The 11,371-nt window shown below is 30.8% G+C and overlaps 2 protein-coding genes across 2 annotated transcripts; one reads left to right on the top strand and one right to left on the bottom strand.

The window, feature by feature from the left end:
• The first annotated feature begins 6,370 nt into the window (after positions 1 to 6,370).
• On the top strand, positions 6,371 to 8,723 carry LOC111291477 (non-specific lipid transfer protein GPI-anchored 26-like). The gene is made up of 3 exons (XM_022883275.2): positions 6,371 to 6,693; positions 6,845 to 6,910; positions 7,106 to 8,723. Exons 1-3 carry the CDS (start codon positions 6,375 to 6,377, stop codon positions 7,240 to 7,242), a joined length of 522 nt encoding a protein of 173 aa, XP_022739010.2. The 5' UTR covers positions 6,371 to 6,374; the 3' UTR covers positions 7,243 to 8,723.
• A 62-nt stretch (positions 8,724 to 8,785) lies between these two features.
• PHP (PLANT HOMOLOGOUS TO PARAFIBROMIN) lies at positions 8,786 to 10,913 on the bottom strand. Its single transcript, XM_022883260.2, has 3 exons — positions 9,715 to 10,913; positions 9,275 to 9,357; positions 8,786 to 9,132 (listed from the first exon to the last, which is right to left on the bottom strand). Exons 1-3 carry the CDS (start codon positions 10,778 to 10,780, stop codon positions 9,040 to 9,042), a joined length of 1,242 nt encoding a protein of 413 aa, XP_022738995.2. The 5' UTR covers positions 10,781 to 10,913; the 3' UTR covers positions 8,786 to 9,039.
• Positions 10,914 to 11,371: the final 458 nt, after the last annotated feature.

Below are 11,371 nucleotides of genomic sequence, written 5' to 3' on the forward strand. Positions count from 1 at the left end.
CATTTAAACGGTTATTCATTTATCTTTGATTTATTCTTGACCATACTTCTTTTTTATAATGAAAACCACTTTTCTTGTTCTTTACCAAATGAACATCTTCTAAATGAATTGAAGAAATGTGTCATGTTCGTCATAAATTAGAATGATAATAAATAAGTGAATGATAATGTCTATAAAAGAGTTTTCAATTGCTTTTAAAGAAATCCAAGATGACAAAAGTGAAAGAAGCTAAAAAAAAATGATTTGAAAAGGGCAAAGGAGATGACCTAATTATGAACACAATGAGGAATTTGTCAATATACCCTGTGAATTATAACTAGATGAGAAAAATAACATAGATTAGTTGACAGAATTTATTTTGAGAATGTTAATGCTGAGAAGCTAAGAAAAAATGGTGGAGTCTTAAGAACCTTGTTACCATAATTAAAATTTCATGACATTAATTTAGTAACATCTACATTGCATACATTGTGTTTATATTGTATTTAAATCCTTAATAATTGCATTTGCATCATGGTTAAGGCATGCATTGGCATCATGTAGAGAATATTTGAATCATAGTATGACATTTACAGTATTATTTAAGACATGCATTTACATCATTTAGTGAGAATCTGAATTGTTATATTTGCAACATGTAGAAGACATTTGCATTGATATTTATTGCATACAAAATTTGACTTTGATTGGAGAAAATGTTTAACTTTTGAATCCTTAAATTAGGAAGATCTTTCATGATGAGATTTTTTTGACAAGGAAAACTTTTCAAACTTTTAAAGTTATAAAGCCTTTGTTTAAATTAGCTTTTTGAATGAGACTTTTTAAAATTTTGGATGCGAAACCCTAAATTTTTTTCCAATGAGAAATTTTAAAATTTTGGATGTAAAACCATAAAGTTTGAAATTTTAGTTGTGAAATATTAAAGTTTTTTCATGTGAATTTTTGAAATTTTTTATGTGAATCTCTAAATTTTTTGAATGAAAATTTTTAACTTTTAGGTGTGAATCTTTAAATTTTCAAATGAAAATCTTTGCATTTTAGAGGTAAAACTTGAAATCTTTGATGTGAATCCATGAATTTTTTTTACCTTTTCAATGCAAATATTTGAATCTTGTTTGTAAATTACAATTTGCATATCTTTACAATGATGAAAATTCTTGCAAAACTGAAACTCTTGCGAATCTTTAAAATTCTTACGAATTTAAATTTCTTACAAACCTGAATCTCTTACAAATCATCCATTCTTGCGAATCTTTGAAGTTCTTACGAACTTGAATTTCATGTGATTTGAAACTCTTACAAATTTTTATGAATATCCCAATTCTTGTGAATCAGAAACTCTTATGAATTCTTGTGAATATTTGAATTCTTACGAACTTAAAATTTTTGTGAATCTAAATTCTTACGAATAGTTCATTCTTGCGAATCTAAACATTCTCGTGAAGCTAAAAGTCTTTGCGAAATTGAAACCTTTACGAAACTTAAAATCTTGCGATACTTGGAACCTTTACGAATCTGAAACTTTAACAAAACTACGAATCTTACGAATCTAGAATTTTTATGAACATGGAACCTCTGAGAATCTTGAGTCATTTATAAACTCTTGGAATCTTGTGAAACTTAGAATTCTTGCGAATTTGAAAATTTTTGTGAATCTTGAATCTTTGTAAAATTTGAAATCATTATGATTTTTTTTTTTTGTAAATATTGGAACATTGGAATTTTTTAGTTTTTTTTATGGAACCTGGCGAATCTTTGTAATTTGTGACCCTTAAATTTCCAAATTGTAAATCTTTGGATTTCAAGCTAAAAATTTTGATGTCTTTTGACATTTCGTATTTAAAGTTTTTTAAAATTGTTTAGCCTCTGTTTAGAGGGATTATTTGAAGTTTTCTTTTTTCGAAAGTCGCATACCTCTATTTAGAGGAATTTTTTTTTATTAATTTGAGCCCAAATATAATAGGTATCTATATCTTTGTGCAATTCATGTTTCACAAAAACTATGCAAATAGGGGCAACTGTAGATATTTCATTTTGTCTGATAATTTTCTTCAAGATCAAAAACTAGATTTTGATTGTAAATTAGGCCCGATTAGGAAGCTTTGGGCCCAATAGGAAAAATCTTCATTTTAATTTTAATTTGATTTAATTTTTGATTTAATTAATTAATTTATTTATTATTAGTATTTTTTTAAAGTAAAAAAAAGGAAATGAAATAAAAATTTTTTGGAAAATCAATTCAGAAATCATGGTTGTTTAGAAAACCATTGACCAGGATCCCAAGATTTAAGCCATCTTCTGGATGTTCAATGATAGATTTGATCTTTGTCAAAATCCCTAAAATGTTTGAAAGAGAACCCTATAAATTATGCCTAGAAGCACACACACAAATGGGGGAGATTTCTGATTAGAAGTTTTTTTGTTTTGGGTTGGTTCCTAGTTCGTAGGAACACAATTTAAGAATTTTGGGATTAAGTTTTAGATTATGGTTCTGGGTTTTTAAGGTTCTAATCTTCAAAGTTCTATGAGGTTTTCTCGGATTTTTTCTTGAATTTTGCTTGGACCTTTTTGTGAATTTTCTAAAAATTTTAGATTTCTGGGCATAGGGAGTTTTTCTAGAAGTTTGGTTTTTTTTTTTTTTAAGTTCAAGCTCTAGGTTAGTCATAAATTAGGGAATTAGTGTTTTGATTGTGGTTTGTTGGTTTGAGTTCAGAATCTAAATTTTTTTTTTAGGAATATTTTTATGAATTTTTTGGGTTTTTTGAAAAAATTGGAATTTTCTAGGTTGATATGAAGATTTCGATGAATCTCTGAATTTCTCGATGGAGTCATGACGGCCTAAGAGGAGAAGACAATGGTTGTTTTTTGGGTTTGGTTAGAATTTTTCAACACCAAGTTCTAGGTTTTTAGCTAAAACTAGGGAAAATGAGTTTTTTAGTGGCTATTCCTAGAAAGGGGACAAAGGAAATTTTATTTAAAGAAAGAAGGAACTGACCAGGTTTGAAAATAGAAATTGATTTTTCGCTTTTATAGGGAAGTAAAACACTGTCATTTTTAGCTAAGCTAGGGTCCAATTGACCTATAAGTGATTCGCGTGTTCACCTAACTTCAAACCGGCCAATTTTGTTTTTCTAATTTGATTTTATTTATTTATTTATTTATATGTTTGTTTGTTTTTTTATATATTATATATATTTATATTTATGTTTTAATATTTAATATTTTAAATAGTTGTTTGAATTTGGTAAGAAAAGGAAAAGGAAATATAGTTTATTTTTGCATGATTTTTTTAATTAATTAATTAATTATATTTATTTGAGCATGAGTTTAATATATTTGCATGATTTTTTTAAAATATATAATTGCATGTTTTTATACTTATTATGTGATTTATTAAATATATCATATAATTGCATGATTATATTTTATTGTATGATAATTTTTCATGATAATTTTTGTTTATTTTAATTTCTTTTTTCTTTCAAATTTGAAAAAGAGTTTTCAAAAATATGTTTTTCAATCCTACAAAATTATTGGAAAATTTAATCCTGAATTAAGTTTTACCAAACTATTTAAGGACTTAATGAATTTTCTTAAAAAGTATTTTTTTTTTTAAATCCTATCAACAGATTAAAAAATAATTTTCAACAGAAAGTCTTACCAACAGATTAGAAGACATTTCTGACTATAAAATCAGTTTATAGATATTTATTTCTAAAAGTAAAATTAAAAGAATCTGATGACGAAACCTCTTCAGAATGGGATACTACTTTCTATGAATACTCAAGAGGTGAGATAATTATCTTAAATTACTACCAAACTATTGGTATAATTTTAAGATCAATTTTTAATATTAAATATTTTGATAAATCATAAATATGGTTAAGGCTTGGATAATTTGAAATCAAACTGGTATCATCCTTTGGATATGTGCTGTGATGGTGATATAACCTTCCTCATGCGTAACTATATTCCCAAACATAAAATCTAGTTTCGTAGATTAAAATTTACTATTTAAAGATACCTAAGTTAATTTTAAAACTGACAGATTCTATCAAGTAGTCAATCATATCTAAACAAAAAATATTGTTGGTGACTCTTAAAGTCTATATTTAACGATAAATCAATAGATTTATACATTATAACATTAATTTTTAAGTAATATACATTTTATACTTTTTATAAAAAAATGATAAATCAAAATGAAAAAATTGTAACTTTATCTACTAAAAGTTTAAATATTTTATAGGCAAATTTAATGCTACAATTTAATTTTTATAAACTGCTAACATAATTACTAAAAGAGTAAAAGAATGTCTATCATTTAATAATAATAAAACAAAATTTAATTAAGAACCAAAATATTAAACTCATTTATAATATTTATGGCGGATTTTGTCGTGTACCACATGTTGCCACTAGGCCTTGATAGCTCGTGTTATGTTAATCCAATAGATCCAAAATCTCTAGCCCAACATGACGCAAGTATATGAGTCATATTTGACAGGGTTCACGATTATAACAATAGGTTGTACCAAACACAGCCCATATCGTACCGTGTCATAGGTTACTCAACTAATTTGACACTTCTAACCACCATGATCGAGTGATATGGTGATCCAGTGTGTAATAACTAATCGAACATAATGATTAACCCCTGACCCGACGATCTAGCATAATAAGAGGAAAGAACTGAAAATGGCAAGATGACAACTACCACTAGCTGCCAAAGCCATTAAGGCATCAGCAACAGCTACTATCCCAAATTCCCCCTCTTTACCATTAAATTACGAGGGGAAATATCGAACCCAAGATGATTTCAAATTCTCCTCGATACTCATGAACAACCTTAAAACAATTAGCAATTTCACAATCAAGGCGAGAAGGATTTCGAATCCAACTCTTATTGGAAATTGACTATACATCAAACCAATAATTATTACACATTTTTATAGTATCTTTTGATTGATAAGAGAGAACGGAATAGTAAAAAAAAAGTGACAAATTTTTTGAAGAGTGAAATTGAAATTTTTCTTGTTGTTAAGTTAAAGAGATAAATGAAAACGATTTTACAATGAAGATTGAATTTGAATTCTTGTTTTTTGAATAAATTTTAGTTAATTTTATTTCTCCAAATCTGTCCAATTTTGTTAAAGAATTAATGAAGGGGGAAATTTTAACTGATAACTAGAATTAGCCCTTTCACAACGGTGGACAATTTTTTTATGAAAAATTTTCATTATTTTGAATATATTTATGATTATTTTAATATAAAAATAATAAACAAATAAATTAATTAAAATATTATAAAATATTAAAATTAATATGTATAAAATAATTCATATATTACGATTATTTTTTATTAATTTTTTATATCATGTCAAGTTTCGTATTTTTTATTAATCATTGGATTAAATATATAATTTTTAATTTATTTTAGATTATAATTTTTTTTTGTAAAAATATTTTAAATTAAAAAAAGAAAAATAATAGAAGTAAATTTTTATTTTTTGTTATTATGTCTTTCATATTTATATTTATCATTATTATTATATTTTTTAAATTTTCAATTTATTTTATTATAAATAATAAATATAAAATGCTCAAAACTTATAAAAAAATACACCCAATTACCTTCCAACTCAAAACTTTACCATCCAAGTATCTCGACATCCAAAACTTCACACCTCAATTAATACCAAAAGCCGACAATTTAAATACACAAACCTTCACACCTCAATTAAGATCAAAATCCAGCAACTCAAATACCTCACAATTCAAAGTTCATGACACCTCACAGCCGAAAGGCCACCAACCAAAAAGACAAAAAAAAATGGACAAATGTCAAAATTAAAAGCCCCAACAATTTCAAATTCAGTAACCTAATTCAATCATGGGGATAAAAATAATAGTACGTAATTGGTTTCGCTTTCCTCGTCTCCTCACTATCCAACAAAATGAGCTTTACCAAGCTAAATTCTGTAGAATGAGTCGGCTATTGCTTTCTTCAAGGTTGAGGTTACCACTTACCAAGAGTGTTCAGCTTTGAACGTTTTAAAAATCCATGTACCCTGCATCAAAGATTCATTAGCTGATATAGGTTGGTCACCCACAAAGTTCTCCTTCGGAAACAAAACAATATATAATTGTATAAGCTTAAAGCCTCCATCATTGAACACTTCAAATATATAAACCTGTACTTGACTATTGATCCCGTTATAGAGTAGGAAATTTGGTCACCCACAACTGCCATAATTGCATTGTCTCCCTATAAAAACCTCACCATTCTGCCTCAAAACCAGCCACATTGGAAAGTTGCAGGAAATCAGCACAATCTGCAGGAATTCTCAGCAATTACCATACCAAGAGAAATAATGGTAAACAGGAAGATGGCAACATATCTTGTTTTGGTCCTAGTAGCCATGCTTTTTGCAGGAGCTACAGCTCAGTCAGGTTGCACTAGTGTATTGATCAGCCTGTCGCCCTGCCTCAATTACATTACAGGGAATTCATCAACCCCTTCTCAACAATGCTGCACACAGCTTGCTAATATTGTGCGTTCCTCGCCACAATGCTTGTGTGAGGTCCTTAATGGTGGTGGTTTATCACTGGGGATCACCATCAACCAGACTCAAGCTTTGGCCTTACCTGGCTCATGCAATGTTCAGACTCCACCCATTAGCAGCTGTAATGGTAAAGATTCAATCACATGTATATTTCTTCTTAATCTCAATCTTGCGTAAATGTCAGCAAAACTTTAATCAGTCGAGTAATTAAGGGATGATTGTAATTTACTCAAAATTTTGTCTGGTACTCTACTAACACGATGCCCACTTGTTATCAGCTGCTTCTCCAGAACCGGCAGACTCTCCAGTTGGATCACCTGAATCAGGAAGCATAATTCCTACAGGTACAGAATAGTTTTCCTGTTGCCTATTTCTTTCAACTCCAGATAACCGCCACGTTTAGGCATTTACTATGCACTGAAATTTTCACATAAAAGTTAAAACAATCTCAAATAGCATGAAAACAATGAGATATATTTGCCCAAATTTGTTCCTCAACTTTGCTTATCGATCCGAGTAAATGTTAAAAATGGGTGCAGGTGGTGGATCTAAAACTGTACCATCCACACAGGAAGATGGCTCATCGGATGGAAGCACCACCAAATTGCCACTACTCTCTTTACTCATCTTACTTTTGTTCGCCACATCATATAGTTCAATCTTCTCATCATACTGAATCTTCTGTAGTTTGGCCTACCTATCATGACACCATCATTTTAACCAATATTGTATTCTTCATTTGTTACTTAGTTTCCCTTCAGTTGAGGATAGATACATGCAACATTTGTGCTTAGTTTCCCTTCGATTGAGGATGGATACATGTAACATTTATGTTTTCATCTTTTCCTGGGCCGACATGGTTTTGTATGGCTGATTTTGCTGATGAGACTTACAGCTTCTCTTCCTTTCTCAATAAAGATCATTGTTTATAATTAACCTCCCTATAATCTTCCCACAAGAGTTAACATCCAGCATGATTCAAATCTCAATATCTATATCCTCTTCCCCTATTCTCAACGCTACGGTTTTTTTCATTAAAAAAAAAAAGAAATATATACATATATATATATATATATGTATATATATATCAGATGGGTGATTCATAAATGTATATTTCAATGCGACAGAAAGCCAAACATAGATCACAGCAAGAAGACATTACTGACATGAAGTGAATTAGAGTTGAAGCTCAAATCATGTAGAAGTCTATAGTCTATACACTCAAGAAAACAATATTGCAATTCAGGCATGTTTTGAGGTCAGCTAAAGGTAACAAAGCAGCAGAATTGATAAATTAATATTGTTAATTTCCTAATACCGTTATACCATTACCTCAAGTGAAAGCCTAATAAGAATGCTTGAGAACCACCTTGCGCTGCTAATGTTAGTATTCCAAACAGAGGACTCATTCTATCAGAAATTTCAAAAGGTCACAACCATGAAAGACCATCGGTGTGCATTGGCAGTCAATAAAACAAAAACCATCCGCCAAGAGTGACCTTCTTTTATGTTGTTTATTAACACAACCTAGGTCTTAGATATCATCATAGTGATTCCATCTTGATATAATTCCGGTTCCAAAGAGAAAATTAGTTCAATTAAGCTGTAAAGGGCTTTCACAAGCTCTTAGGAATTATTGTTCGGATGCTGAAATTAGAAGGCTAAAAACCAAATCAAGGGAGAGATGAAACCAAAAGAAATCAGTATGACCAAAACTTTTTCTTCAAGTAACCAGATCAGATGAGAGATAATAGTAGGACAACCTTTATACATGGTGTAGTTATGTCAGAATATCTGAAATCACCTCTCCACCAATGCAGATAAAAGAGCTAGACAGAAAACAACACAATATATTTAAGCTAACAACATCTGCCACAAGGAGATCTAGTTATAGATGACAAAAGGATCTAGACACATTCCCTTGATTTGCAAAATACCTGCCCTGCAAACACCTTAGCAAACTAACAAAGCTTGAAAAAAGTTAAATCCAAAGGTAAGTCGAACTATCTGTAGCTTGTTCATGATAAACATGTACAATAAACAATCCATCTATAGATGTTTTACCCTAAAAAATTCAACCTAGATAGACCAGCAAACAACTCCACCCTAATATATCCAGCTATTTTGTCCCCAGATATCTACCCCAAATGATGCAATCTACAAAGTCTATTTCACTCTAACTTTTGTTCCACGATTTATATTTATCATAAACAACAACGTCAAGGGAAATCCTGTTCTATCTGTACACATATCATCAATTAAAAACAAATTATAATGTTAAAGCCACTGCCTTACACTGAACTTAATTGGCAATGCACCCCTGATAAGAAAAATATAATAAGATCGCCAATTGTCATAACAAGGTGATCAATATTCTTAAATACTTCAACAAAATTCAAAGCTACATCAAAGAAGGTCATAGCTGATGAACATCAAACACATACATAGAAATATTTTCTAAAAGCTGCACAGTTTACGAATGTGATCGTCCCCGCACAAATTCTTCAAGTCTGTCCCAGACCTCCAGAGCTGCAGCCCTATCTTGGTGTCTCTTGTTCTTGCTAATCTGCACAGTTGGGGCACATTGAGGAAAACAGAAGCAGAGAAATGAAGGAGATAAGGAAGAGGAAGAATACCAGGTTCCACCAAAAGTTGCACTAAACTAACATGAAAATAGTACAGCAGCTGACGAGGAAAAATTTTCTTACCGAAATAATCTTCACATTCCATTGCTTCACAATCTTTGCAGACTCTACACTGTCATCCTCAAATCGCATAAAAAATCCAATAACTGCATAAAATTTGAGAATAAGTATTTATTCTTAGGAAGAGCACACAAACAAATTAGATAAATTATCATTTTCACCACCAAAAAAAAAAAAAAAAAAAAACTAAAAACCTGACAAGTAAGGCGTACATGTTAAAAGTATCAAGAATTAAACACTCAATTAAAACTCACTCCCCAGAAATTGAATTCTAGCTCAATAACTACACAAAAATTCATCATATACATAATTTAATGCCTGATACACATTAGAAAAAATTCTCAGCATAACATTCGAGTTCTACATCATACTAAAAAGAACAGCACTAAGAGAAAAAAAAAATACAAATAACAATCAAGCTAAAGCCTAAAAACCTCACTTACTCTTATTAAAAATCTCCACATGATCCTTGAAAGGCCAATCCTTGAACTGCCACTCTTTCCCCAACACAAATACTGCCACCACACGATCCCAATCTTCCGGCTTCAAAGCAGAGGGCTTATCCCTCACTTCATACGCTGTTACTACCCTATCTCTGTCCCTACTAAACTTCTTCTGCACAGTAACACACTCCGGCCTCGCCCCTTTCATCTGCTTCACCTTTACATCAGTAGGCACAAAAACACCATCTTCCAAAAACTCCTTCACATTATAAATAGTAATCAAAGTCTGAAATGCACTAGGCACTAAAATAATAGGCACTCCTTCCCCAAGTTTGCTCCCTTTTAAATGCATTTTCGGCTTTGAATCATATCCCATAGTTTCTTCCCCATAACTTAACCCCAATCCCCTCTCTTCTGCCCCCATTAATCTACTCTTAGCAACTAACCCATCTTTCCTCTGCTGAGACTCAAGTCTCTGCTTTTCTTCTTCCCTTTTCGTAGATGCAACAAGAACACTATAAAAATCCCTATTTTTACACTCCAGAATCCCTTCTCTATCCTTCAAAGGCCTCTCAATTGATCGAATTATTCCCATATAATCCGCATATTCAATCTCTTTATCTTTAATATCAAAATGAGTATCTCCGATTTCATCCAAAACAACATCATTGGTATTACCTTTAGGTTTACTGCTATCCGGGTCGAACCCAGACGGGGCGGGTCGAAACTCGTCAGGGAACTTCGGTGGGTTCCAAACAATGGAATCGGAGTTGGAGACTTTTCCGGTAAGGTAATCGAGGAGGGGCTTACGGTCGGTGAAAGTGACGGCCGGGATGCGGAGTGAGAGAGAGTTGTGCATGTAATCCGTGTGCTTAAGATGGTGGTTTTGGATGTAAAAAACCAAGGTTTCGAGAGTGTAGAGGTTGCCTGGTTTCGAACGATAGGCGGTTTCGACGGAACATGGGAAGGAATAGTCGGTGCCAAAGCGGAACTCGTCGTTGACTCGGATGATTTTGTCGAGCTCGCCCCGGATTGTGAAGTCGCGGAGGGCGGAAAGTGGGTCCATTGCTTTTCAAGGGTTTAGAAGCAACAAAGAGGAAAGGAGGGAAACCTTACGGGATCGATGGTTTTAGCGGAATACTTGTGTTGTTCTAAGTGGATTTTATAGTGAGGATCCTTGGTCAGTTTCTGTTGGAACTCGAGGGATTTTTACTTTTTGCGAATGAGATTTATTTTTAAAATTGGGCATTAAATAAATAATTTATTAACACTCATTTTTATTTTTTAGAAGTAATGTGATAAATGATTTTTTAATTATAAAAAAATATTTAATATAATATTTAAATTTTAAAAATTTATAATTTATAATTTTAATTATAAATATATTAATTAATATAATACTTACTTTAATTATAATTAAATTCAATCGATGACAAATGATGTACGAATAACATTAAAAATATCAAACTAATTAATAAAATTAATAGTTTAAGTATTATATTAAAAAATTTTAAATTTTGATACTAAATTAAATATTTTATTATATTTTAAAGGCTATTTATAATATTAACTTTTTTTAATTAACAAAAAACATTATTTTTAGGAATAAGGCTCTATTATATTAGATTAGCAATTCATATTTATCATTTTACTTTTT

The sequence above is a fragment of the Durio zibethinus genome, chromosome 16 (assembly GCF_047325235.1).
Source record: "Durio zibethinus cultivar Kanyao isolate XHJ-2024 chromosome 16, ASM4732523v1, whole genome shotgun sequence".
NCBI classification, from domain to species: Eukaryota; Viridiplantae; Streptophyta; class Magnoliopsida; order Malvales; family Malvaceae; genus Durio; species Durio zibethinus.

What these genes read in the sequence shown, in the direction of transcription:
- LOC111291477 (XM_022883275.2), top strand. Translation starts at nt 6,375, where the DNA reads ATGGTAAACAGGAAGATGGCAACATATCTTGTTTTGGTCCTAGTAGCC. An exon ending in ACCCATTAGCAGCTGTAATG is followed by an intron (nt 6,694 to 6,844) that starts GTAAAGATTCAA and finishes ACTTGTTATCAG; the next exon opens with CTGCTTCTCCAGAACCGGCA. An exon ending in AGGAAGCATAATTCCTACAG is followed by an intron (nt 6,911 to 7,105) that starts GTACAGAATAGT and finishes AAATGGGTGCAG; the next exon opens with GTGGTGGATCTAAAACTGTA.
- PHP (XM_022883260.2), bottom strand. Translation starts at nt 10,780, where the DNA reads ATGGACCCACTTTCCGCCCTCCGCGACTTCACAATCCGGGGCGAGCTC. An exon ending in TGTGGAGATTTTTAATAAGA is followed by an intron (nt 9,358 to 9,714) that starts GTAAGTGAGGTT and finishes AATTTTATGCAG; the next exon opens with TTATTGGATTTTTTATGCGA. An exon ending in GGAATGTGAAGATTATTTCG is followed by an intron (nt 9,133 to 9,274) that starts GTAAGAAAATTT and finishes CCAACTGTGCAG; the next exon opens with ATTAGCAAGAACAAGAGACA.